The sequence below is a fragment of the Pelmatolapia mariae genome, linkage group LG3_W (genome assembly GCF_036321145.2).
Source record: "Pelmatolapia mariae isolate MD_Pm_ZW linkage group LG3_W, Pm_UMD_F_2, whole genome shotgun sequence".
Classification (NCBI taxonomy): Eukaryota; Metazoa; Chordata; class Actinopteri; order Cichliformes; family Cichlidae; genus Pelmatolapia; species Pelmatolapia mariae.
In genome coordinates this window covers 85,783,066-85,807,068 of record NC_086229.1, presented here as the reverse complement: position 1 = coordinate 85,807,068, position 24,003 = coordinate 85,783,066, and the positions used below count along the sequence as shown (strand labels likewise).

Below are 24,003 nucleotides of genomic sequence, written 5' to 3'. Positions count from 1 at the left end.
GCTGTTGCTAAGTAACTTGAAAATGTCTGTACCTGCAGTCAGCATCTCACACTTTTAGATGGCATGAGTTTCTATTTACATGTTATTTTTACAGCTGTGGCTGCCAAGAGGTATTGTTCTCTAATTGGCTTAAAAAAATCTGTCTTCAAATGGATTTGTATATCAACCAAAGTATTATTGTTTTAGTCCAAAATATCAAATCCTAGCCAATAGACTAGTTTTAAGCTTAAAGATTGAAGTGTTTATGTGCCCTCCATAAGTGTTGCACTGCACTGTAACAGTGTGCCTCACTAAATGAGCACTGGAATTCTTAGAGGTGTGATGGGAATAAGCTAAACGTGTGACAGATGAAAGGAAACAGGGATGTGACTCAGTGGTAAAAATATCTGGCAACTCTTGTAGGTGTTGCCTGCAGAACTGGAGCTTCCAGAGACGAGCAGAAACAGGCGTGTGTACGTGTGTCCATAGGCCTGTTTACAGATGAAATTAATCTGCGCAGACATAACGAGGAAATACTAGTTACTCACTGAACGAGAGTCCAGCTTCCCTTTGGCTTTACTGAAAGGGGGATCAGTGTTCGTGGGACTACGTGCATTCATGCTGTAGGCACGTCTCTGGGTTTTTTTTGGTAATATCTGTAAAAATCAGAAACTTCCTCCAATCAGCACATTTATAAGTATTGAATATGACCATTAAATACAGATTAGTGTAGTAAAAAAGTGCAATCTCTCCCTCTGAAATGTAGTGGAGTAAATGTAAAATCACATAAATCCGACATACTCGAGTAAAGCTTCTCATGTTTGTAATTAAAGATAGTAGACTTACTTGGGTGGGTTAAATTCCATCACAGCTGGAAGCAGAAACATGCACATTAACTTGTCAGGAGAGCTCTGTAAAAGACTTTGCCACAATATTAACAATGCAGGAGGCAAAGAGCCCGATAAAATATTCATCGGCATACTTAAATAAATCAATAAACCAAAAAAAAGAGGAAATGAACTGAAAGACCGGTGAACTTTTGCACCCCGGAGGCTCCAAGTTTCTCTCTTCCATTATGTCTGGAGTTGTGACAGAGCCTTCATTCCTGCCAGGTTGAGGAGGAGAACAATTACAGTCTCCCGCACCTGCCATTTACCAGCATGGAGGAATTGCGGTCATTCAGCAGTAAAGGCTCGGAAAAAATCGAGTGAAGCCGAACTCAGAACTCCCTCCCTCCCCTTTCAAGTCGTGGTGCAAGCAAGCAGCCATGTTGCCGCGAGCTTGTTCCGGTATGAGGGCAGGATCGTGCGCATAGACTGCATTCGGGCGCAGCTCCTCGCTTTTCTCCCCCCTCCCCGTTGCCCGTGACACGCACCTCCGAGCAAGAAAAGCCCACTTTGCTGATAATGGATTTTACAACTTGATGATTCCTCCTTTGGTCGGCTGGTGACTGGAATATTAGTCGGTGTACCGACAGAACGAACTGGTATATCGCCACACTGCAGTGCAGCACTGGTGAACGACCTTATTCCAATCACGCAACACAAGGAAGAGCGCCGGTGATTTCCGTGGATTTTGAGCTCTGTGGGTTGCTCTCTGGCAGTCACCGCCACTGCGGTCGCTGGGGAATAAGCTAACGAGCTAGCCTTACCTCAAAAGAAACCCTGAATTAGCTAGCTACATGGGCTAATGTCGTCCAGTTAGCTAGCGCAACAAAATAATTTGTGATTCTCACCTGCCATGTGACCATTTTACAAGGTGCTGCTTTTATTTTTAGGATACCCTGGCCCCGGATAACTCACTGGGAATATTTGAATTTGCTTTGTGAGAGTTGGGAAGGTCGAGACCTCGCTGGGAAATAACTTTGGCCCGAAAGTTTGTAGACCTCGGAACTGGTTTGAAGACCTAAAAGGAAACATCTCTGCCACAAAAGGAGAAAGACAAACGGCGACACTGCGCGATGAAAACGACGCCGTGTCAACATTTGCTGTAGATTTTGGCAAGCGGTCATTGGTTCCTCAAACCTCAGTTGTCGACCTTACAAGTTAGCACGATAGCCACCAATCTGAACCTTGTCTTCTTTCAATACAACCATTGCCCAACTTTTTCTTCAGGCTAGCATAAGTAGCTAGCTGGTCAAAACGTCACAGCACCAGGTAGTTAGCTCGCGTCTTACATCCGTGCTATACCTCACTGTTCGCTATCGACGCAGATCAACTTGAACTGGGAACTGAATGCCTTCACACCCAGGCCGGAGCTGAAGAAAACATTAGTTTTTCCCATTTTCTGCTTGTTGACAAACATGAGACCTTCGGTTGCTGCTGCTAGCTAGTTTCGAGCTAGCTGGCTAACTCGGCTAGCCGCTGATGGTGGGATTCAACTTGTTGATTCACAGGCTGTCTGTCGCGCTGCTAGCTGGCTAGCACTGGACATCTGTTGGAGATTTTCCTCAGCTATCAACTACACAAGTTTTAAATGCTCAGCAGAGACTGACGAATCGTACTAGTTTCAAGGTTCCTTGTCCATTTTTTTATTTTTATTTTTTTGGCAACACAGACTCCTTCAAAAATGTCAACAAGGCCCCCACTGGTTCAAGTCATTGAAAATTCGGCCGGGCAGGTAAGATGTCCTTGTAAATTAATCTTAAAAATGTAATTACTTGTGATATTTGTCCACAAAATTACTTTAAGTTCTCATCTGCTGGGGAGAGAGGCCTTTGTTGGCCTTTTACAGGCTTTGGTTGTCTCTGGTTGCTTTTTTTTCTCCTTCCTCTCCTGTGTCTCTGTTGTCTTTGCCACAGAGCAGTGATTCACCAGCTTGCCTACGCACTCACATTGGATTTCCCACTCCTTACAGGATAGCAGAGCAAATTTAGGTTTCTGTTTAGTCTGTGTTTAGGCATGTCCTCCCACTTGACTTTTTGTCACTTTTGACCTTCTGCAAAAAAAAAAAGAGAGCTGAAAGTCAGTTTTCAACACATTGCTTTATCACAAAGTTTGATGAAGACATGTAGACTTCTTTTTTTTATGCTAATTTGCAACTTACCTGTCCTTCTGGAAGAAAGTTGTGGTGTTTGCTTGTTGCAGTCTTTATTTGGCAACCTTAAATGTGTCACAAAGCTATCAGACAGAAGAAGTGGCATTTAAATGCAAATGAGAATTTGTATTTCAAATGGGAACTTGCAAGAAGGTTTGCTCTTGGATATATCCTCAGTTTATTAACAATAAACTGTTAAGTCAAGTCAAAAGCCCTTGTAGATCATTGTTCAAGGGAAAAAAAAGTAACACTTGGATTGCAAGTAGGGCTATAGGGGGTGATTGAAGGCACTCAGGCTGTACAAACAATACACATCTTCTGACCTAGTAAAAGCCTGCTAACCCCCATCCATATGTGAAAGAGCTCCAAAAAATCCCAATTAAAAATTCAGATTCATCAGTTGCAGAGGCTGTGCAGATATGGTTTCCCGCTTCAAGAACCCTTTTTTGTTTCTATACATTTGATTAGCAGTTCTTTGAGGTATGTGCTCCAAATTGATACTAGAACGCTGGAAATAAGCTTCCATATCTGCAGCATCTGCCTTAATCTTGCAGACAGTTTTATCTTTCCATTATGAGAAAGTCGCATTTGCTCACATGAAAGCTATTATAGTTTCTAGTGAAGAGTGTGACTCGGGCAGTCCATGTTCAGCATCACGTGGTATTTGCCTCCTCATTAAAATCTCTGAATGTTTGATGGGGAAAGAAAATTGTCTAGGTATTGACAGTGTAGCCACTGGATGATGTCAGCAAGCGTTTGAAGCTAAACCCACTTTGCGGTGCTGCCCTACGAATGCATCTGTGGTGAGGATTTGCTTTTAGCAGCTGATCAGCAGTTTTGACGAGTGTGGGAACTTAAATAGAACTATTGTTTCCGACGTGCAAAGTATTTTTAATGAAACCTTTGTGAAAAATTAGATGCGTGGCTTTGTAACACAAAAGAAACACAATAAGGGGAGTGCTACAGTGCACTCTGTCAAGCTAAACAGAAATGACCAAAACCCCAAACTTGAGTGTGAACTGCTGATGCATGGCCCTACCAAAATACAGAACTTATTTTATCAGCCAATAGGAGTGTGTCTTGGTAGTAAACACTGAAGGGTTCAAAGATATTTTTTTCTGTCTTTACTTCCCATAAAAGCAAAATGCTGACATAAGTTTACCAGTAGATACAATGCACGTGTACCGCTGCCTGTCGCCACTTCTGTTAAACCACTTTTTTTTTTCTTACACATGCAGTGCAGCTGCAAACAACTTCTTCTATTTATTACCTGATGGACTTATGTGCAAGAATGCAAATGTCTGATCAGACAAACTGTCTTTAACCTACCCTACCAGCTTCCTAATGAGTCCACATGATCAGTCAGATTTCACCCAAAAAAAAACTTTTAGACTTTTTCACCTTTGTTTTCTGGAGTTGTCGTTTAAAAACAGCGTCAGGGTGTAAAGAAAAGTGGACATACGCTTATATTCATATGTAGGCAAATAAGTAGACACAGTGACAATGAGACATGAGTACACAGCTACACCCTTGTGGGAACAAAGGTCAGCAGTAATGCAGTAGAGTCATCCACTGTAGCTGCCTTTTGCGTACAGTACAAACAGACAGGGCATTTCCATCTCCAGTGGGATCTTAAAAGTTGACGTCATAGTGAAAGCTGGGCACTTTTGGACATGTTGCTGTAAGAGAGACACGTACAAAGTCATGAGCAGAAGCTTCCTCACTGTGTTCAGTGTGACAGCTTCTGCACAGGACCTTGGCGAAAGAGAAGCGGTCGATTAAAACGTCAGACCTGGCTCCACTTTAGCCAGGTCTAGAATGGACAATCAAACATTGTCCATTCTGATAGGCAAATACTTGAAAGCAGACATAACCGGCAGAATATGGAGCAGTGTTTAGTTTGTAGCACAGGACACACAAAGCAGGAAGGGAGATAAGTGCTCCTGTGATATCTTGTCAGGCTCATAAGAGTGTAAAACCTAACTGCGGTACCTTGGCGATTAATAACCCCTCAAACTGAACTTGTTGTCGGACGGTGTTTGTGCGGCCTTAACCTTATGTCGGTTTGAAATAATCCTGCTGTTGTTCTGAATGCGTCCATTCTCGTCCCACAGCATCCAGTGAGGATTTAGGGTTGGATTTGAGGGGTAAAAAAAGAGAAAAGTTTGGGGTCATGGCAAATTCTTAACTAGGTTTGTAGGTAAAAGGCCATGGATGAATACTCCCACACAAGTCCAGTCTGTCTTTAAAGGCCATGTATAGAAAGCCTTTGGTGTCAGGTCTCAAGATACGGGACAAAATGGCACCGGGCATGAGGACGGGCTGAGTGGTGACGAGTCTCTCTGTGCCCGTCAGAGATTTAAGTCTAGGTTTTGATCCTTTCAACCCACGAGCAGGTTATTATCCGCTTGTATCTGCTAAAGACGGCTTGATTGCAGTGGTTTGTTTTAATATTTTGAGGGACCCTAATTGGGAGCTGCTTTACTTGGCTTCAGAGTTTGCAAGCTTTTCTTTTTTTCCTTCTTTACACATGACTGCCAGCTAATCTGTGAGTTAATGGTTCTACAGGTCTGGGGGGATTGTGGAGTAAAGTTACTGACCAACACAGTTTTCCATTCAGTCATCATGAACAGTTGCCGCGCACGTATAATTAGAGAGCTGTCAAATACAGAGAAGTGGCTTATGACATCTTTCTGACGGTGTGAAATGGCAGATATGTTGAGTGGCTTTGATCGGACACGTTCCCACGTTGTGCAAGGCTTCAGGCCTGCTGTTAGTTTGAGGAACTTATTTGTGTGGTCCACATGAGTGTAACAACACTTCAGTGTTAAATAACAGGATAAATGCATGTTTATTACGTGTTAGGTTGTATTTTTGTGTTTAAACTACCTGGTGTTAAAATATTACATGAGTGCAGTTTGAAATAAGTTTTGGTACAGGTCATCTTGTTAACACGTTTGCACAGTTTGTCCACTTCCCAGACTTGATCACTCAACTGTCTGATTTCCTGTTTTACAGTGCTCTGCCTCTATTCATTAAGCCACGTCTTCTGACCCACTAATATAGCTAGAAATACTGGTATGGCTCTTCAGGTCTGTCAGTTCATCCTTCTTTGTTTGGATGGTTGCACACTATGCCGGATCTTCCGCACATTATAGAGCCAAGCTATTAATTTGTCAAAGTTGAGACATTTCCTCATTGGGTCAACTAACTGAACTAGATTTGGAAGTGGCGTTAGAGGTTTTATTGAGTTTTCATGAGGTTTATTTACACAAGTCTTTATTCCCAAAGGACTTACAACAAGGAACAAGGAAATAAAGCACAATAGGAGATAAAGCACTTGCCCACCTCCAGCCAGATGTATAAAACAGTACATGCAGATGTTACTTCCTCACTCACACTCCTATTAAAATCATTAAAAAATGTGTGGGGAGAATTTCCTCACCTTCAGATCAGACATAAACATGTTTTCTGTAGCTCACTGTGGTTGATATGAGGTGGTGGACAGACACAATGGGATGGAACGTAGTGATCTAGTTGTCTGTTTATTTGTTGTGTAACTCCACTTTTGCACTGGCTTTTTCCACTTTAGCTCCTGAAAGAATAAAATTGTTTTGTTTTTTTCAAGCAAAAACAAACGAATAAACAACAAGATAAGCAAACAAATATCTGTATTGCTCTGGGGCAGACAGTTATTTTTAAAAATGGTATCAGTACAGAATATCATCATCAGCGTATCGGTTTCTTTTCTTGTCGTGTACACAGGACTATAGAAAATTTCGAACTTAAGGCATGTTCATATGCTTTATCTTAAACAGCTATTACTGACAAGTGCAGTTTGTAAGCCTTTTTATTAACCATCATTTCTCCCGTCATACCTCCTTTGTCAAGTGTGTTTCAGTGCTGGGTTAATCATTGAGCATCCTTCTGACAGTAGTGTGATTGAGACTGGTGCAACGTCAGTTGGAAACGCGCTTGTTTGGATCAGACTGATTGGAGTTCACCGAATTAGTGAATGATTGAAGGCCGTCGACCACGTCTGGCATTGCTTTCAGTCTTGACAGCAGTGCCTTGAGCCTATGGTAATTGGTGAACTTGAGTGGATGGATATTAGCTTGACAACTGAGGGTTAAACTGTATTAGATAGTAACTATTAAAACAGTCAAAAGTAACTAACTATTCCAAGCAGGATACTTTTTTAACTACTTAAAAACAGTTTAAAAGTATCCTGATGAAAAGATGTGAGTGTAGCTCCAGGCTTAGGTTCGTCAGGGTTGCAGTTTACTCTGACATTGGTCACTGGCAGACACCAGGTTACTTCTAGTTAGTGAGTGGAAAACGTAACTTGTGTACCAAAAACAAAGTCATTGAATGAACTGCATGGCAGTTCATTCATCTAAATCAGTTCATTGATTTATACAAATGGTTAATATAACTTGAACTGTTACAGTTCATCAGCAGTAGTTTCTATTTTAGTTTGACCTTTGTAAACGCCACGAGAACTGAAATAGTGATGCTTGCAGATTCAAAATCCTGTTGAGCGTCACAACAGCAAACATGAAGGAAATAGGAGTAGAGCTGAGCACAGTTTGACGCTTTTCACTCGATACCTCAGGCATATGAAAGAAGGCAAGAATGTCCCACCAAGCTGGGGAGCTGGAAATGTAATATAGATGAGAAAGAAGCACTGAACGTGTGAGTGTGTTTACTTGATCTGTGTCCACCTTTCTTTTTTTTTTTTTCATCTCTTCATTCATGCTCTTTTTGGATGAGTCATCGTGTAAAGGAGCTATAGGACACATGTATGCACACACAAGTTGCTGTAATGCCCAGGAAACCATAAACCATGTCTCTCCCACTCCCTATTAGAGCCATCACTAGGCAGATGAACAGAGAGACAAAGCTGGCCAGGGCCTTAGCAACAGAGAACCTGCCTTACACACACGAGCGTTTACTTCCTCACACTCGGATTTGCTCCTGCCTATACACACACACACACACACACACGAGCACAAGCAGTCTCTCATTTTCCCCTTACAACTGGGTACGTTCAGTTAGTCAACTGCAAGTGCATTTATACCTGAAGGTCCGGGTGCAGGTGCTACCGAGGGATCTGACCGGCATGCACTGAAATTCAGTGCTCAGTCTGTGAGTGTGTGTTTTGTGTCTTGAGAGAACAGGGTAAAACAGGCCCTACCAGTTGAGCAGAGTGGTAGGTGTGGCGGCCAACTGTAGATGTGCGATTTGAAGAGCCTGACGTCATTTAGGTGAAGGTGTGGGTTTCTTTCACTGCTTCAATGTAATTCAGTCGCTTGATATCAGTTTGCTGTGAATACTTGGATTTCTTCCTATAATCCAGTGTGCCTGGTTTTTGTGTCAAGGAAAAGTTAAAAACTTGAGAACATCATTAAATTGTCACATTTTTGATTATTAACTTCTTCATAATTGTTTCCTGAGATAATTGTTTCCTGAAGTAAAGCTATTTATGTAGTTTGACCTTTAAAAAAAACAAAACATCCTAGTTTCAGTTTAAAACGAGGGCTTTCAAGCATGCATCCAAAGTGCTATTGTTTTTGCTCTCTTGACTGCATTCATGCTGTTGTGGTGCAGCTCAGTATCCAAAACATATTTCCCAAGGCTGAGACTGGCTGTGCCAGAACTTGATTTGCCTACTTAACTGTCTTTGAAAGTGGTTTTAGTTGCCCAGCTTAATATTTAACTTCATGCTGCATTCACCACTATAACATTTGTGTGGATTAAACGCTACAGGTACATTGTTACCACAAACCCATCTGAAACCTTACAGTGTAGCCTGTGTCATAACCTGATGGACACTTCCCTGGAATTGTGACTGTGTTGTTGCAGCCCGCACAGGTTTAAATGCTGGGAACGACGTCAGGCACCTGCGCAGGCTATGTCATAGGCTTAGAGAGACGTCATCTCTGCTTAGGGCTGGGTGCTGCGGCCAGAAATCATTCAAGTACAAGGACAGGACTGAAAGTGAGTTAAACAGCAGCCAGTATCCAAAGAAAAACTTTGAAAGTCTTTCAGAAAACCTGGAGATCTATAAAAATGTAAATAACTTTAACTGTCACGGAGCTCACTCAGTTGGGCATAGTTCAAAGTTTTTGGAATTGGCATGTATGAGGTTCTGATCCAGTGTTTCCAAAAACAGATGGAAATCGGTTCAAGGTTCTTTATTTGTCACATGCATAGTTATACAAGTATAACACACAGTGAAATGTATCCCTCTGTACGCTCTGAATCATCATGGAGTACTGACCAGCACAGAAGCCAGGCGATCTACAAATGGATTTTAGTAACCTACAAAAAAATCAATCTAAGTGTATGCTATATTAAGAACATTTTTAGGCCTTTACTTTCAATCAAAAACCCTTTATGCACCATCATCAAAGCAAACTCAATCGACACAGTAATTTTACTTTGCATGATGAGGGAGTTTGCTGCTCTGTCTACAGCCTGCATTGGTTATGTTTTTGGTTTAATTTGTTAGTTTGGATCCGCAAGTTCAAATTACTGTTTGTGAGACTGATTGTTTGAAAAATAAATTCCCACATGACAAATTTTGTCGACTTTTGCCACATTGTGCATTTGTATCAGTTGGTTAACGTGTACCGTCAGACCTTGTTACTTATTTGTGTGTCCTCAGTATTGCAGTAGAGCTTTGAGAATGGGCAAGTAAATGTGTTACAGGGTTGTCAGAGAGCATCTTTGTTTAAAGCGAGGTGGCTGGTCGTGGTGCTTCATCTGCATGTAACACGCATGTAACCTTCAGCTTTTCCACCCTGTGAGAGCTACACAGACCTGTTTACTCTGGTGGCTCGCACACACTGCTCACACCCAGTGTTACATAGCAGCAGGAGGAGGGCACACAAGGAAGTGTTATGCAGTGTGTCCCAACTGTGACAGCAGTAGTGCAAACACAAACTCTGAACTGATTTGACATGTACACACACATTCACTTATCTAGGGAGTTTCAGTGTAAGAGAACACACACAACACTACATTGACAGCAAACTGAGATCGAGCGTGACACCACCTTGTTAAAGTTAGGGCCTCTCAAAGATTTACTTGGCCTCATGCGGGGTGTCAAGTTTGTTTGGCTAGTATGGATATATAGTAGCTGTACTGTACATTACATGTTAGCCTCCAGGATTTTAGAAGGCATGACAAAGAACCAATATTAACCAGTGTACTAATATTACAATCGCTTTTTGTCCTGAATTCAAATTGAGATGGAGCTACACCTGGATCTACACCTGGATGTGTGAATTACCGCTTCAGCTGAAATGTTGCTTAATCACGTCATTGTTCCCTACACCCGAAGGAAGGTGCAAGCTGATATGCATTGGCACATTTTTTTAATGTCGTTAGCTCTGTAAAATTATTTATTTTTTAAACCTACCTCAAATGCCCAGACTTGGATGTTTTATGTTTTATGCCTTTTTAAAAACATTTATCTTTTTTTGTGTGTGTGTGTGTTGCTCAATTTAGCGGCTTGTCATACTTTTAGCACTTGCTGTCGAAATTATTTCTCCTTTGTGTTGGCGTCTAACTGTAGTTTAAAAACTGTCCATTTTTTTTTTTTTTTTAATCAAATGAACGGTACATTTTCAGATCTGCTCTTAAGTGAGGCATTTTTCAGACGCTCGATATGTAACATCAACATTCTGCAAAAGTCTCCCATTCAGACATGGCCTGCTTATTTTCCTCGTGACTTCATTGAGACATATCATATCAGTGATTTGTGACTGTGTGAGCTCGGTGCTGGCTGACTGGCTCAGAGATACAGATCCCTCTTCTGGAATTTGAACAGCAAAAATTCATTGTAGATTAATATTTCAATCTTACTGTAAATTAGAAGTGGACACCAGAGATGCATGCTGTCGGGGTATTGTGTGTGCATGAGGTAACACTGCTGCTTTGAAAGTTTTACGTAAACGTTCCAGTCATTGACTGTTACAAAAACACGGCCAGGCTGCTCATTCAGGCATAAAGCATACGGATTCTGTCAGACTAATATTAAGAAATGAAATGTTTATACTGTCCATGGTCTGAAAGCTGAGCAGAAAGCACTCTGTTAAATCCCAGACTCTCCCAGGGGCTTTAGCAGTAGTTTATTACAGAGTAGCCAACCCTTGTGTGTGAGTGTGTAAGAGACAAACACACGCCTTTGCGTTGTCAAGTGCCACATTTCAGCACCAGATCATGCCCTCCAGTATCTGAGCGATTGACCACTTGAATTAACTTTTATTTCCATTAGCGATGTCCCCACAGCAGCAGGGAAGTCAGTCTGTTTAGAATGAGAATTGTCTGCAGCTAACGTTAAATCTATTTGCCGATCTCCAACTTTCTGAACTGTTTTTGCAACATTTAACAAAAGCCGTTCTTTTGTATATTCCTTTTCTTTTTATGCCGCCCACTAAGACTAATTTCTAGGCTATTATTCTAATCCACTTCACCGCTAAAGCCCTGATTTTGTAACAAAGAAGCTGTCTGATAAAATTCCTGTTCACATGAGTCCAAGTGTGTAAAGGTCCAGTTCACCGAATGCCAGATGTTCAGAAGCCTTGGTTGACAAGGATGAGTGTAAAATGTGAGACCTACACTTATACAGCTGTTTATTTTTGCCCCGTAACTCATGCATAATGCTGATAGCGAAGCCTTATTAATCCTTGTCTAAGATGGCCCACAGCTCCTTGCGTTTTATCATGTATAATTTGTTTAATCTATTTTGTAGTATTCACAAATAACAAGGAAATGCATAGATTTCTGTCAAATAACACAACCAGGATTGATTGTAGGCTGGTTGCCTTTAGTACCAAAGCCCCATTCTGAGCCAGGAAAACCCTGACTATGGTGATTAGATAATAACAGTGTGCTCTGTTCAGATGGATTTTCCTGACACTTCTGACAGTTATGATACACAAAATATTGCTGTCTAAGGACAATAAACTCTCTTTGTCACGTACACTTTTTATGTGCTTTGATCTTGGGTTGAAGAAAAGAATTACAGGAAGGAAGAGAGCACAACGGGTAATAAAAGAAGTATGAAGAAGAAACCAGCATTAAGATAGATGGCAGGATTTAGGAAGTGACAAATCTCCATGGCAACACAGCCATCTTGACTTCAGCTTGGTGTGTGTGTGTGTGTGTGTGTGTGTGTGTGTGTGTGTGTGTGTGTGTGTGTTCCCTCTCACTCATAAAGTAGAAGTAATGCAGCTTCTGTCTGTAGTTGTTCTGTGTGTAGTAAAGTAAGTTTGCACATTAAGTCCAAATGTTGTTGGGGGATTGAATCCTTGATGCAATAGTACAGTTTTTATAACTTTAAGACTTGAGTTATAACTGCTGTCCCCATATTACCTAATTTTTTACTAGAATGTGCACTAGTCAGCTAGACATGTAAACATTGCTGCCTTTGCTAGTCAGAACCAGAAATGCTCGTCAAACTAAATATTCTTTTTTGGAATGAACGTCAGCTGCTGGCTTTAAGATGCTCTGCAGCAGCCTCCTATTGGAGCTGCATTTCTGCTAGGTGGAAAGTTGTGATGGATTACAGCTGTGAAAAGCAGCACATTTCTGCACTGTTTTGATCTAGAAAACCAAAGGTTGTATGTAGCCTGTGTCATAGTAAGCTGACATAACCGCTTGGTAGAAGCATCGCATAATTCTATTCATAAAGAACGCTGCTGGTGCTAGCATTTAGACCAACCCTTAGCAAACTGACGTGGCATATGCATGCCAAAAAGTGCTTATAGGAATATGATCAACGTTTTCAAATCGCACACGAATGGGGACCAGCAGCTGCTTTTTCACAGGACGCCTGTGTTGATGCCATGAAAAACGAACTGTGCTTTGAGTATCACCTGTAGCTAGAGCTGCAAGAAAATATTATTTTGGATAGTCAACTAATCTGCCAAATTTTTCTTCGATTAGTCAATGATTATTTCAGTAACTCTTATCTCCGCTTCCTGTGGGCAAACCTCCTGTTCCAGGCTCCAGTACCTCACCTGCTCAAGTCTGCCCAACTGTGAATATCACCCTGTTGTCTGGTCCCACATTCAATAAAATTAATGACCCAGGAAACACGTGAATTTGAAAATAGTCAAAAGTATTTTAACAACACTGAATAGAACCGTCAGATAAAAAAATAAAATAAATAAAAATTAAACTTAAAAAAAAAAAAAGCTTTGAAAGTTTAAAGATGATTCAGTTCATGAGTTTACGATTACAGTGGACATGCTAACGATGCTCTCTGTCATGACTTCAGCCATTTGTAGCCACTCCTGTTTAATGGCTTACTACTAGCTAACAAAACTGAAATGGTGTTCGCTTAGCAAACATCATTCTGACAAGTTTCCGACAGGTAAGCTAACATAAACACTACTGTACAAACATTAACATAAACTAATTTAACTATTCATTCTGAAACGTCACAGCTCCAGGGTGCCGACGTTTTAAATGATCGTGCGCTGCAGCAGTGTTGTCGCGGAAGGAAAGGTCCACGTTGCACAGTCTGCTTTAAATTTGTTTTTTGTCAAATGCTTTCACATTTAAAAAAAATTAAATAAATCTTGTTTCCATTTTCTTCTGTCCTTTGTTCTTCTTCATTGGTATTGCGTGCGGTCTTGACAGACGATACAGGCGTTACTGATCCCATAGCTTCCTGTAGTGTATTGCGGTTACAAAAACGCATTTATGTGACTTAAGGATATGACTCGTCAACAATTAAATTCAGCGTCGACATCATCGATTACGACGACAAATCGTTGCAGCCCTACCGATAGAACATTAACTTACTGCACAGCATTCAAGGATATTGGTAGTGAGCAATTGGGGGCAGAAAACTATAGCTTAATAACTTTGTTTCTTTTTATAGAAGCATGGCCGCACTTGATTAAGCCCAATTTAATATTTATTAAATAAGATTAAGTTTGGACAAGTGTATTTAAGGAGGACTGCTCTCATCAACTACACATCTTGCTGCCAAATTACAGCAAGAGGTTTGTTACAGACCACCTCAGATTTCCTCACATGGTAAATTGGCTATGTGAAGGCAGCTTACAAGCCTGTTAGTAAGATCACATGTAGCTGACATTGCAGCAGCTCTATTAATGAAGTCAGAGAATCTGGCTGGGCTTGAAGATTTTCCATTTTTCTTGTTTGGATGTACAGGCTTCCAATTACAGCTGAGAAGCAGTGCAAATGGTCTTTAAAATTGAAGAAAAGCAAAAATTATGAGTCATGACTTGGTTTATCTCTGGATTTGATTGGAGCTTAAACAATAAAGTGATATTACTATTACTATGTTGAAATTGTCCAGCTCCAAGCCCTCTTTATAATTTATAAGCTTTGATTAATTATCAGCTGTTGTTTTCTTTATTTGTATCAGCTGATTTGTAGGTTTTTGCTTGAGTGTAAAACTACAAATATTGATGTATTGTCAAATAGGAAACTGTCAGCTCATTACTCATGCATTTAAAAAAAAAAAGAAGAAAATATTGTTTATTAGTTACTTTGCACTGTAGTATTTCAGACTGAAGTGTGTTGTTTCAAGCTTTCTCTGAGGCTTTAACAACAAACTGAAGTTGTCTCTAGACAAGAATGGAAAGAGTCGCAAATTTGTAGTTAATCATTTCAAATGAGGGGGAACATTGCAAGAATGTTTAATTGTTAACAGCAGTTTGGGATGTGGTATTTAAAAATGTAATTTGGAAAGAAAAACAGCATCTAATAGTAGCTGCCAGTGTACCATGTTAGTTGTTGCCAACATTGGTAAAACAAAGTTGCAAGATTTTAATTGTGTGTAATTGCATTAGTTGACCTGTCTTTGTCATAATGCTGCTTTTTTTTTTTTTTTTTTAAGAATTAAACTCGCACAGTTTGTTACATTCTACAGAGATGTAACAAAAATAATCCTATCCTAATTTCAGACCGTTTCTCTTATAAAAACTAATGAACTTTCAGTTGTGATTACAATTGAATGTACACTTAACGCTTAATCAGTTTAATAGTTGATAATTGACTGGCGTCTGGTAGTGGTAAACTGGAAAGAATGAACAGTGTCTGTTTCTCTTAATGTGCTGCAAGTTGGGTCGTTTTTTTTCTTATCCTAGCTTAGTTTGTAATGATCATTTTTCTTGGTGTGTTTAAAGTCACCTATCCCTGTTTTTTAAACCTTAGGTTAGCTCTCTGTTGTTGAGGTCAGTTGACAAAAGCAGGCAAACACAGGCCAATCTCACATTTGGTTTTGGCTGTCCTACTATTAGTGCATAACGCATACTTCTTGTGCAGCCCTCCCTTACTTTCGTAACTGCACTGTTGTATTTAAAAGAAAAAAGGCTGTATCTGAGTGCCTTCCTCCCAGAACTCAGATTAGTAAAGGTCAGTGATTGGAAGTCAAAACACAGGCAGTACCTTAGATTAGCTCGACTGCTTTGCCTCTATGTCTGTGTTGTGGTCAATTGCAAATGCTTGTGTTTACAGTGTGACAGAGTGGATTTAAGCTGCAAACATCTTGTCAGTGACTTTTCATCTTGAGCATGTGCTGGGAGGTGTGTTTTAGTTGGACTGGGTCTGAACACTACACTGCTATTATATTTATGTTTTAGAACAGGGCTGTCCTCACTGCAGATTAGTTGAGACACGGTAGCCAAAAAAGTGTGGCTCTGAGTTTTGCGGGTGGCTTATCTTCCTTTATTTCATTGTACTGCAGATGTGTAACAGGTTGGTAAACCTTGTGAACTTTCACAGCCAACCTTGTATTAAGTAACAACAATATGAAACAGCCAAATTACAAATGAACTAAACGGTAATTTCACTAAAATTTAAATATAACTTTGAATATGGGTATTTATATATAGGGAGGGGGAGGGGGGGGGGTTACATCTGATTAGTGTCCTGTGTCACCCTTACTGCACAGGCACACAGTAACTTTTAGTATGCCTTAACAGTGTCCCCACAGTCTTAAGTTGCAAAGTGTATGAAGATAATTAAAATAGAATACTTCCCTAACCCCATGGTATCATGTATTGCTTTAAAATTCACTACTTTATACAAACCAGAAACTTGTGTAAACATGTTAATGTTTGTGTGTTACTGTAAGGAAGTGGCTTACAATGCTGTCAAGACATATGCACAATGTGCATGTATTGGTTTTAAGCATTCCATAGATGCTGCAATACAATCGCCACAGGAGTGTTTAACTAAGAGATAATAAAAACAAGTTTTACAGTCCATATTTGGACTCGTTTTTTGTTTTTCATGTCAGTAACATGAATCTCCAAGTACTGTATTGGATCAGAAGCACATATTTGGTCCAGAGAAAGTTAGGAGTCACCATGGCAACCAAGAAAGTGAAGTTTTTAAAGAAGTGGCAGCTGTTGTATGTTTTAACCCAAGCTTGTGGTTTGGTAAACCTGACCCAGCAGCTTTTGATGCCTAAACATAACCAACTTGTTTTTCACATTCAAACCTAAACACGCCCTCTGTACTCCATAAACATGACTAATTTGTTTTAGGATAAAGCCAGAACTTAATTAGGCAACAGCATTTTAATTATTAGCGTATTTAAAAATGATAAAAATCTGAGATATTAATGACTTGAATTTTGGTCTCTGGTAAGACAGCCATCTCCACCACCAGAACCTCCAACCTCCCAAATTGTGCAAATGTTCACACTGATGGCTGGTTGATGGGTGGTTTGTGTGGTTTTCAGTTTGTTGTAGTTAGAATTTTTTATTTGAAAGTGGAAAAACGTCAGTTGTTCATGTATATGTGAGAGAAGTCATGTGCAGGCATCGAAAGTAAATGGTGGTAAATCTTTCTTGAGGAGCATGGGGGGGAAAAATGTATAAAGTCCAAAAATTAGAATCATTAGTTTGGTAGGTTGTGACTATTTCATGAGATGACGCGAGAATGAGTTGACTTAAAGTTCTGTAAAATCTAGACTAAATTTAACTCTAAACATGCAGCTGGTTTCACTGGAAAGGTTTTTTTTTTTTTTTCCTTCAATCTCATCCTTAATGTCCCTCATTAATGTGCTGGTCTATTAACTAAAGTTTAGAATTGTGCCTTTAATTTCTGTCCTTATTTTAGCGTTGCTACGTAGATTAGTTGGGATTTTTGTCTCCAATTTACTACCTAAACTTTTTCCACTGAGAATAGGATCAACTCTCCAATGGCCTCTGATGGTCTTGACGGACATGAAAATTTATATTACGCCGAGTCTTTGTGTGGTTAAACTCTTGTCTAAACTGTGTATATTACCAGTTCCACGTTGGTATTCATGAGTCAGAATCAACTTCAGAGAGTAATATGAGTAGAAAACAATGATGTCACTTATTGTCCTCCGACACGTCTATAATTAAAACTGGGGGAAGTGAGTATGCGTGTGTGTGTATACTGGGGGAGGGGGTTTGCATGCTCTGCAGCTGCCCAAAAATGAAGGAAGAATCAGAAGACAAAAATAGTCAGACATGAAAGAGGATAGGAGAGGAGGAAGACTAAAGAGCAGAGGGGTGTAGGAAGCATGAAGGAACTTGGAGGAAACGCGCTTGAATTGTAAAGACCAGCATTTGCCCTCAGAACTAGTTTGCAGGACGTGCTATCCCAGCAGGAATCTCCACTGATTGTAGCTGTTTAGAACAGCCACAGTCCAGTGGCCGAGCGAAAAGTCGGCTATCGCAGAGTCAGTGGGGATGCGATACTGTTTAAAAAGCCAAGCTAATTGTGCACGCTCATTATATCTGGACTTCACATGAAAAAGGCCACAAATACAGTAAACAGGCGAAAAAAGGAGAACTAGATGAAGTGGTACAATGACCCCGCACTCTCTCTCTTCATCTGGGTGTGAATTTCAGATGGTATCACCCTCAGAAGTCAGGTTTCATACTTTACACTGCCTCGGTTAGTCCGTTTACTTTAAATATGCTTTAATGTTCTTCTGGCTTCTGTTTTTGTGTGTCAATTTCTGTTTTAATGTAATGTATCAAATGGCGTTGTGACAGCAGGCACGCATTAGCCCTTTGAAGTGTCTCTCACATTTACATTCAGTCATTGTTTATGAACTAATGTTAATTAATACAAAAACATAGAATCATCTTTACAACTCCCAAAGATTATGCAGAGTTGCTCATTCACATGTAGATATTGTTCAGTAACCTTGTTGTTACCTGAAATACTATGTGTTTAGGAAAGGGCTGTCCCTTGAGTCTAAAATGCTTTTATGGACAATCGCACTGTGGTAGGGAGCTAGCAGTGTAACATCCAGCAATCGGGCAAGAGTTCAGGTCTTCAGCGCGCGTGTGAAAAATTGGCTTAAAGTGTGGGAAAGCATCCTAATGACAAATTGTCCAGTCTTAACCTTATACTCATCTAGATTTTCCTCTCCTTCAACAGGAAACTAAAGAATTCACACTCCCACAGACTAAACTTTTGCATTTGCAGTCTCAGTTAGTTCAGTGTACGCTTGTCTTTTATTTTTAAAGTTGCCACCCAGAAATTAAACGGCGTGAATGACTCCTGCTGCTGTCGCTCTGGCAGACACAAATTGACAGTTCCTTTACTGCTCAGCAATCGTGATTACGAATTGTTCTCAACTTTACACTGTCACTGTATTGACCCCAAAACGTGCACAGCTGAACAGTGGCAGTGCTGTGCTGCACCTGTGCTCTTGATGCAGTTTCTTCTGGATTCACAGAGCTGCTCCTCTTTATCTCCTCTTGCTGCATCCTCATAAGTGTATCTCTGATGGGGATTTTTTTCAAAGCTTGGCTGTTTTTAAATGCAGATTAGAGACTAGAGAACAGCTATCCACCTGTTGGTACTGACATCACACCCATATTCCATGTTCTGAAGTATTTCTACAACAAACAACCCTCAAACAGGCAGCGTTGCTATAACTTTAATGCAAGTAAACCTAAAAATGTAAATACCAGCGATGTGTGGAGGATTACTGAAGTCTGGTTAGTTGACACAACCTGATGCACTTCCTCGTGGTAGCTGCAGAGCTGTGGTTAGGCCGTTATAACCACATTAGGGAACATGTAAGATGGGGGTTAAATTGTTCCTAATAAGAGGCAGGCAAATGCCATCATGTGACAGGAAGAAGACAGAAAACAGACAAAACATCTGAAACGACCTTATCCACAACACAAGGTTAGTCATTCTGTGTTGCCGTGTGATAAAGTCCTGATCCTGAGATTAGCGTCCGCACTGAAATCTTAGATCGCTTCATAGTGTTTCTTTTCTGAAGCGTTCAAATATTTGACGCGTGGAACATCGTGATATGTTTTTCTCTCTATCTGCCTGTAGAGTCTGAGGCTGACAGCTGAGTAGGTTTCGGTTCACTGGAAATGACTCGACTCTTCCCATGATTTACAGTGTCTCCATTGCCACTCGTGTATTGTAATGCGGTCTGTTTGTGTGCAGTTGTCTTTATTTATTTAACACAGAATGGTTGATTTATTTTCTTAGTCATTGTTGACAGCGACAGCTTCACCTGTCAGTCTGGCTGGTACTGTCATTTCAGTCATATCCGCTGCAGTGAAGTTAAAGCACACATCACTGATTCCTGCAAACAGTTCAGTCATGAAAATGTACCGTTTCTTCTCTAGCTGAAAGTGCACTGAGAGGAAAAAGCCATGATGTGATTTCCTATGTACACATGGAATGTTATTGCAGTATAAGAGAAGTACAGCAATTTTATGTCGTATACTGGGATATTTGTAATTAGAGCTGTTTATATATAGTAGAGCTAATTTGTTAAATTTTGTGATTTTTATAATATGTTGTGTTACGAACTCTGAGGACAGCCCAACTGATGTAGAAATCAGCTTTGCACCGTCAGATTGGGCCTCATTGTCTCAAGTAATGCCCACACTGGACATTTTGTCTGTCTCCCTCTCCCACATGTTCCAAAAATAAAAATCATTTGCTTCGCCCCTCACATAAGTGCACATAAGCCCCCTTCTCCTGTCCTCTGGGCTTAATGTAGCTGTCATTTGTTTTTTTATCTCAATTCCCCCGATTGTGTTGGAGCTTAATCTGGCCTATTATATGTTATGCAGGTCTGCACTGTCAGGATGAGGATGCTTGAGCATGTGTGCGCGGGGGTTTGTCGGGACGCAGACGTTAGATCATACCATCTGGAGAAAGGAACACGCAAACATAGTGAAGTAATCACGGTTATCTTTCTTTCCCGTGGCTCAAGATTTGCTAACGGTGAAGACGGTGTTGATAAAAACGTGGTCTGAGGGTATTTTGCAACCCAACGACAGCTTCTCATTCGCGCAAGCCAGGGGGAGATAATTGGGTGATTAAAATGACCGGTCAGTGGGAGACGACAAAAAAAAAAAGGGTCAGTTTGTACTGACATCTTTACTCTTTACCAGCAGTGTGAATTTCACCTGACGCTTTCTTCCGTTGGTATCAAATCTCTAAGAGATGTGTGCAACTCACACCCTCACCTTTGTGCGTATTCTAGTGTGTGTGTGTGTGTGTGTGTGTGTGTGTGTTTGTGTTTGAGACTCGTCACCCTGGAGCCAGTCGTTCTCTCCTCTGACCCTGATCCCCGTCACCTGTCTGCTCAGATCACACACACAGACACACAATTGCTGTGACCCTTTCCTGGAGCTGAAATCCTATCGCAGTTGCCAGCCATGCAAAACTTGCCAGCACAGCAAGGTTGTGTTTTTCTTTTTTTTAATGTTGGGGGGTGTATGCGTTTGATTCGAACAACTTACTGTCTACTTTGAGATGAACGAAGGCTCAGTACGACCATGTTAAAGGACTTAAAATAACACATACACATTATTGACCTTGGACTGAGTCGTTTAAAGAACTTAAATGATGTCTAACCTTTTTTCCAACAAAGCCCAGCAGCTGAGTTAAACAGTAGTTACACAAAATATACAAAATATCAAATGTTAAAATTCAGAAACTTTCCTAAATCACTGAAAATATGCTGAAAAACAGTGTTTCATAAAGTCCATCAGCTACATTAAATCTTTTAGTAATATGTAAACATGCTTGTGAAATCTCAGTATGCAAGAGACAAATCCAAAAACCTAATATTAGATGATCTTCATGTGGCAATGCACTAAAAAAAAAAGATGTTTCTGTACTCAAACTCGATGGATTGGCTCAGAAACACTTGGAACATCTTTATTAAATGGATCAGTATTTATTTCCTGGTTTTCTACTCGGTATGAGTAAATGCAATTAAAATGACTCTGGGGTAAAGCAGAGAATTGCCATTTTCTGTGATATTGTGTGATGTGAAGTGCAAAAGCCACAACTATCTCATATGTCTTGTAAGGCACAGTTAATGCTGAACCATATTTACAAATTTCAGTGCCACATGCTGACGTTCATGGTTTTTTTGGGAAGGCCTTGCATACTTCATCGGGTCCTAATAGCATGCTAAATGTATACCACATGTATGGCTAGCGTAATGGTCTGGGTGCCCTACAGTCCAGACCTGTCACCAGTTGGACACAAGGCCCCAAATTGTTAAAAGCTGAGAATATGTAAACATGTTGAGACTGGGGAAAAATATTTGGCTTTGAGGAAAAAATAATCTACTCAGTAACTAAAAACGTGTTGCTTAAAAACAGGGCCAGCATGTCTAGATCTAGCGTGTCTAGATTATAACCAACCTCTAAGGGTCTGCTTTTCCTAGTGACGTAAACTTGAGACTGTGAGCGCAAGGGTTTGTGTTGTGGGGATATCCGCGTACCTGCTAATTTTTTGTGACTTTACAACGCACCAACGTCACCTCAGGCAACAGACTTGAAGCAAACCTCTGAAGTACAACAGGAATGACTACTTGGCCGTCACGTCTTCAGCTGCCTGTGACCACAACAGAGGATAATTGAGGCTTAAGCCCACAGTGGTAGCGCCTATCCTCAGTACATAAGAGAACCGGTTTATCAGACTGTTAGCTTAGTTTTAGAGCAGCAGTTCTCTGACGTCTACACATGCCTAAATAATAAGCACTGTCATAATGTGGTAGGTACTACAGGGAAAACTGTGAATTTGAATCTTAAATGTTAGAAATGGTGTAATGTGAGCAGTCCACCAGCAGAACTGGTAGCCTATACAAGTTTTAATAGGAGAAAAAAGGGGAATTTCCATTTCTTGCTGTATTTTTAATCAGCATTTGCTTCCCAGCTATTTACAGATTTTCTTACATCTGAAGCAACAGATGTGGTGTTTTCTCTATAATGGTGACAGCTGTCGGATGAGGACGGTTTCCAATTACATCTCTAGGTTTAAAATGCGTTATTACTGTCTTCCTCCAAAAGTTCACAGAAAAAACCGTGTGTTTGTGTGTGATGCTTATTATATTTCACTTGGGTAATTGTTATATAATCACTGACCCAAATGCTTTGAAGATTCAGAAGATTGCCTTTTACTTTAAAGTCGTGTACTTTTTTTTTTTTTTTTTTTTTTTTTTTTTTTTGTAATGACTGATTCTGTGTTCTTGCAGTTTTAAGGAAATAGAGCTGGTCAGTGGCACTAAAAAGTCAGAGAATCACAAACCTTTTAAATGCCCTGTAATTTGTGCTCTGTCATGTTTCTTAGTTAAATTTCTTTAGCCTTTATTTCATTACATTGTCTTTATGGTTAAACTGCACTGTACTCCCTCTTTCACAGGAGTCCAAGTTATCATCTGGCCGCTCCAGTACGTCGCGAGGTCGAAACTCCGTGGCCACGACCACATCAGACGAGCAGCCGCACATCGGTAACTATCGGTTACTGAAAACCATTGGCAAAGGCAACTTTGCCAAGGTCAAACTGGCACGACACGTCCTCACCGGAAAAGAGGTAGGCATGTGCGCACGCTCCCACACACACACAGGCTAGATTGGACTGTACGCTTTAATCTTATCCTGCGGTTCCACTTACAGAGTCGTTCTGACTTTGTGAACTTGGCTTTTATTTTTAGCTGCTTCGATCACATTCAGGAGAAATGCTCTAGTATTGACTCTTTATTTAACCAGAAACAGGCTCGTCAGTGTTTCAATAACAAACAGGCAATGCTAGGGAAACTGCTGAGACATGCTGTCATGTTGTGATGATGAAACCTGATGATCGACTGCTGGTGGTGATGATAATAATAACAATAATAATAGTAGTAATAGTAATAATAACAGTAATAGTAATAATAGTGTACTTATTGACAATACAAGTATACCTGGTAATTAGACTTTGACAGAAAAGAAGCCTCAACCTTTTCTTTCCAGTTAGCAAAGATGGTAAAAAGCAGGAAAAATGGCTGCTGTCTAAGTGTTAATCTGTCTTCCTGGTCGCTGAGTGTAGGGGAGGGTTCATGCTGTGCTACACAGTAGGTTTGGTCTGAGGCTTGCATGGCTTTGGAGACAGTGCATCTGCTGCAGGAGATTAGTTCACCATTGTCAGCCTGAATAGAGAGGCCCTAAATGTCTCCAGTTTACTTTGAATTCCAGATGTGATGTAACCCGGTGATCAGTCCCTTTAAGGGAAAAGCTGGGACTGCAGTGAGCCCATGCTTGGTTCTGTCTGTTGCCCAGTCAAGTCGGCTCTCCAACTGTGTGTGTGTGTGTGTGTGTGTGTGTGTGTGTGTGTGTGTGTGTGTGTGTGTGTGTGTGTGTGAGAGTGTGAGAGAGAGAGAGAGTGGGGTGGGCGTGCTCTGTCAATGTGTGACAACTCTGTGCCTGACACCCTGATAACATGCCATGTGACCTGCTGGCTGGCGCACACGCACTCTCGCACAAAACGAAAACAAGGGATAGTCAGAGGGCACGAAGGAGTCAGATAGACGAGCACGACCAGAAACAGGAGTGAAAGAAAGACGTTAGTTGACAGTGAAAGACAATAATTGGACTGAGGAGTAGCCCTCCCTTTTCCGTGTCCCTTTGAAGACACGATTCTTTGTTCCCCCTGCCTTCATGTCCTCTCTCCTCATTTTCTGCGTCATCCTCT

The 24,003-nt window shown here is 40.7% G+C and overlaps 1 protein-coding gene across 9 annotated transcripts in view; it reads left to right on the top strand.

The window, feature by feature from the left end:
- The first annotated feature begins 1,261 nt into the window (after nucleotides 1-1,261).
- mark2b (MAP/microtubule affinity-regulating kinase 2b) overlaps nucleotides 1,262-24,003 on the top strand; it is a 50,691-nt gene continuing 27,949 nt past the window's right edge. For all 9 annotated transcript variants that reach the window (XM_063470165.1, XM_063470167.1, XM_063470170.1 and 6 more), the window contains exons 1-2: nucleotides 1,262-2,598; nucleotides 22,696-22,866. In XM_063470165.1, coding sequence (XP_063326235.1) covers nucleotides 2,548-2,598; nucleotides 22,696-22,866 — 222 coding nt within the window. In that variant the 5' untranslated portion in view covers nucleotides 1,262-2,547. The remainder of the gene's footprint in view (nucleotides 2,599-22,695; nucleotides 22,867-24,003) is intronic.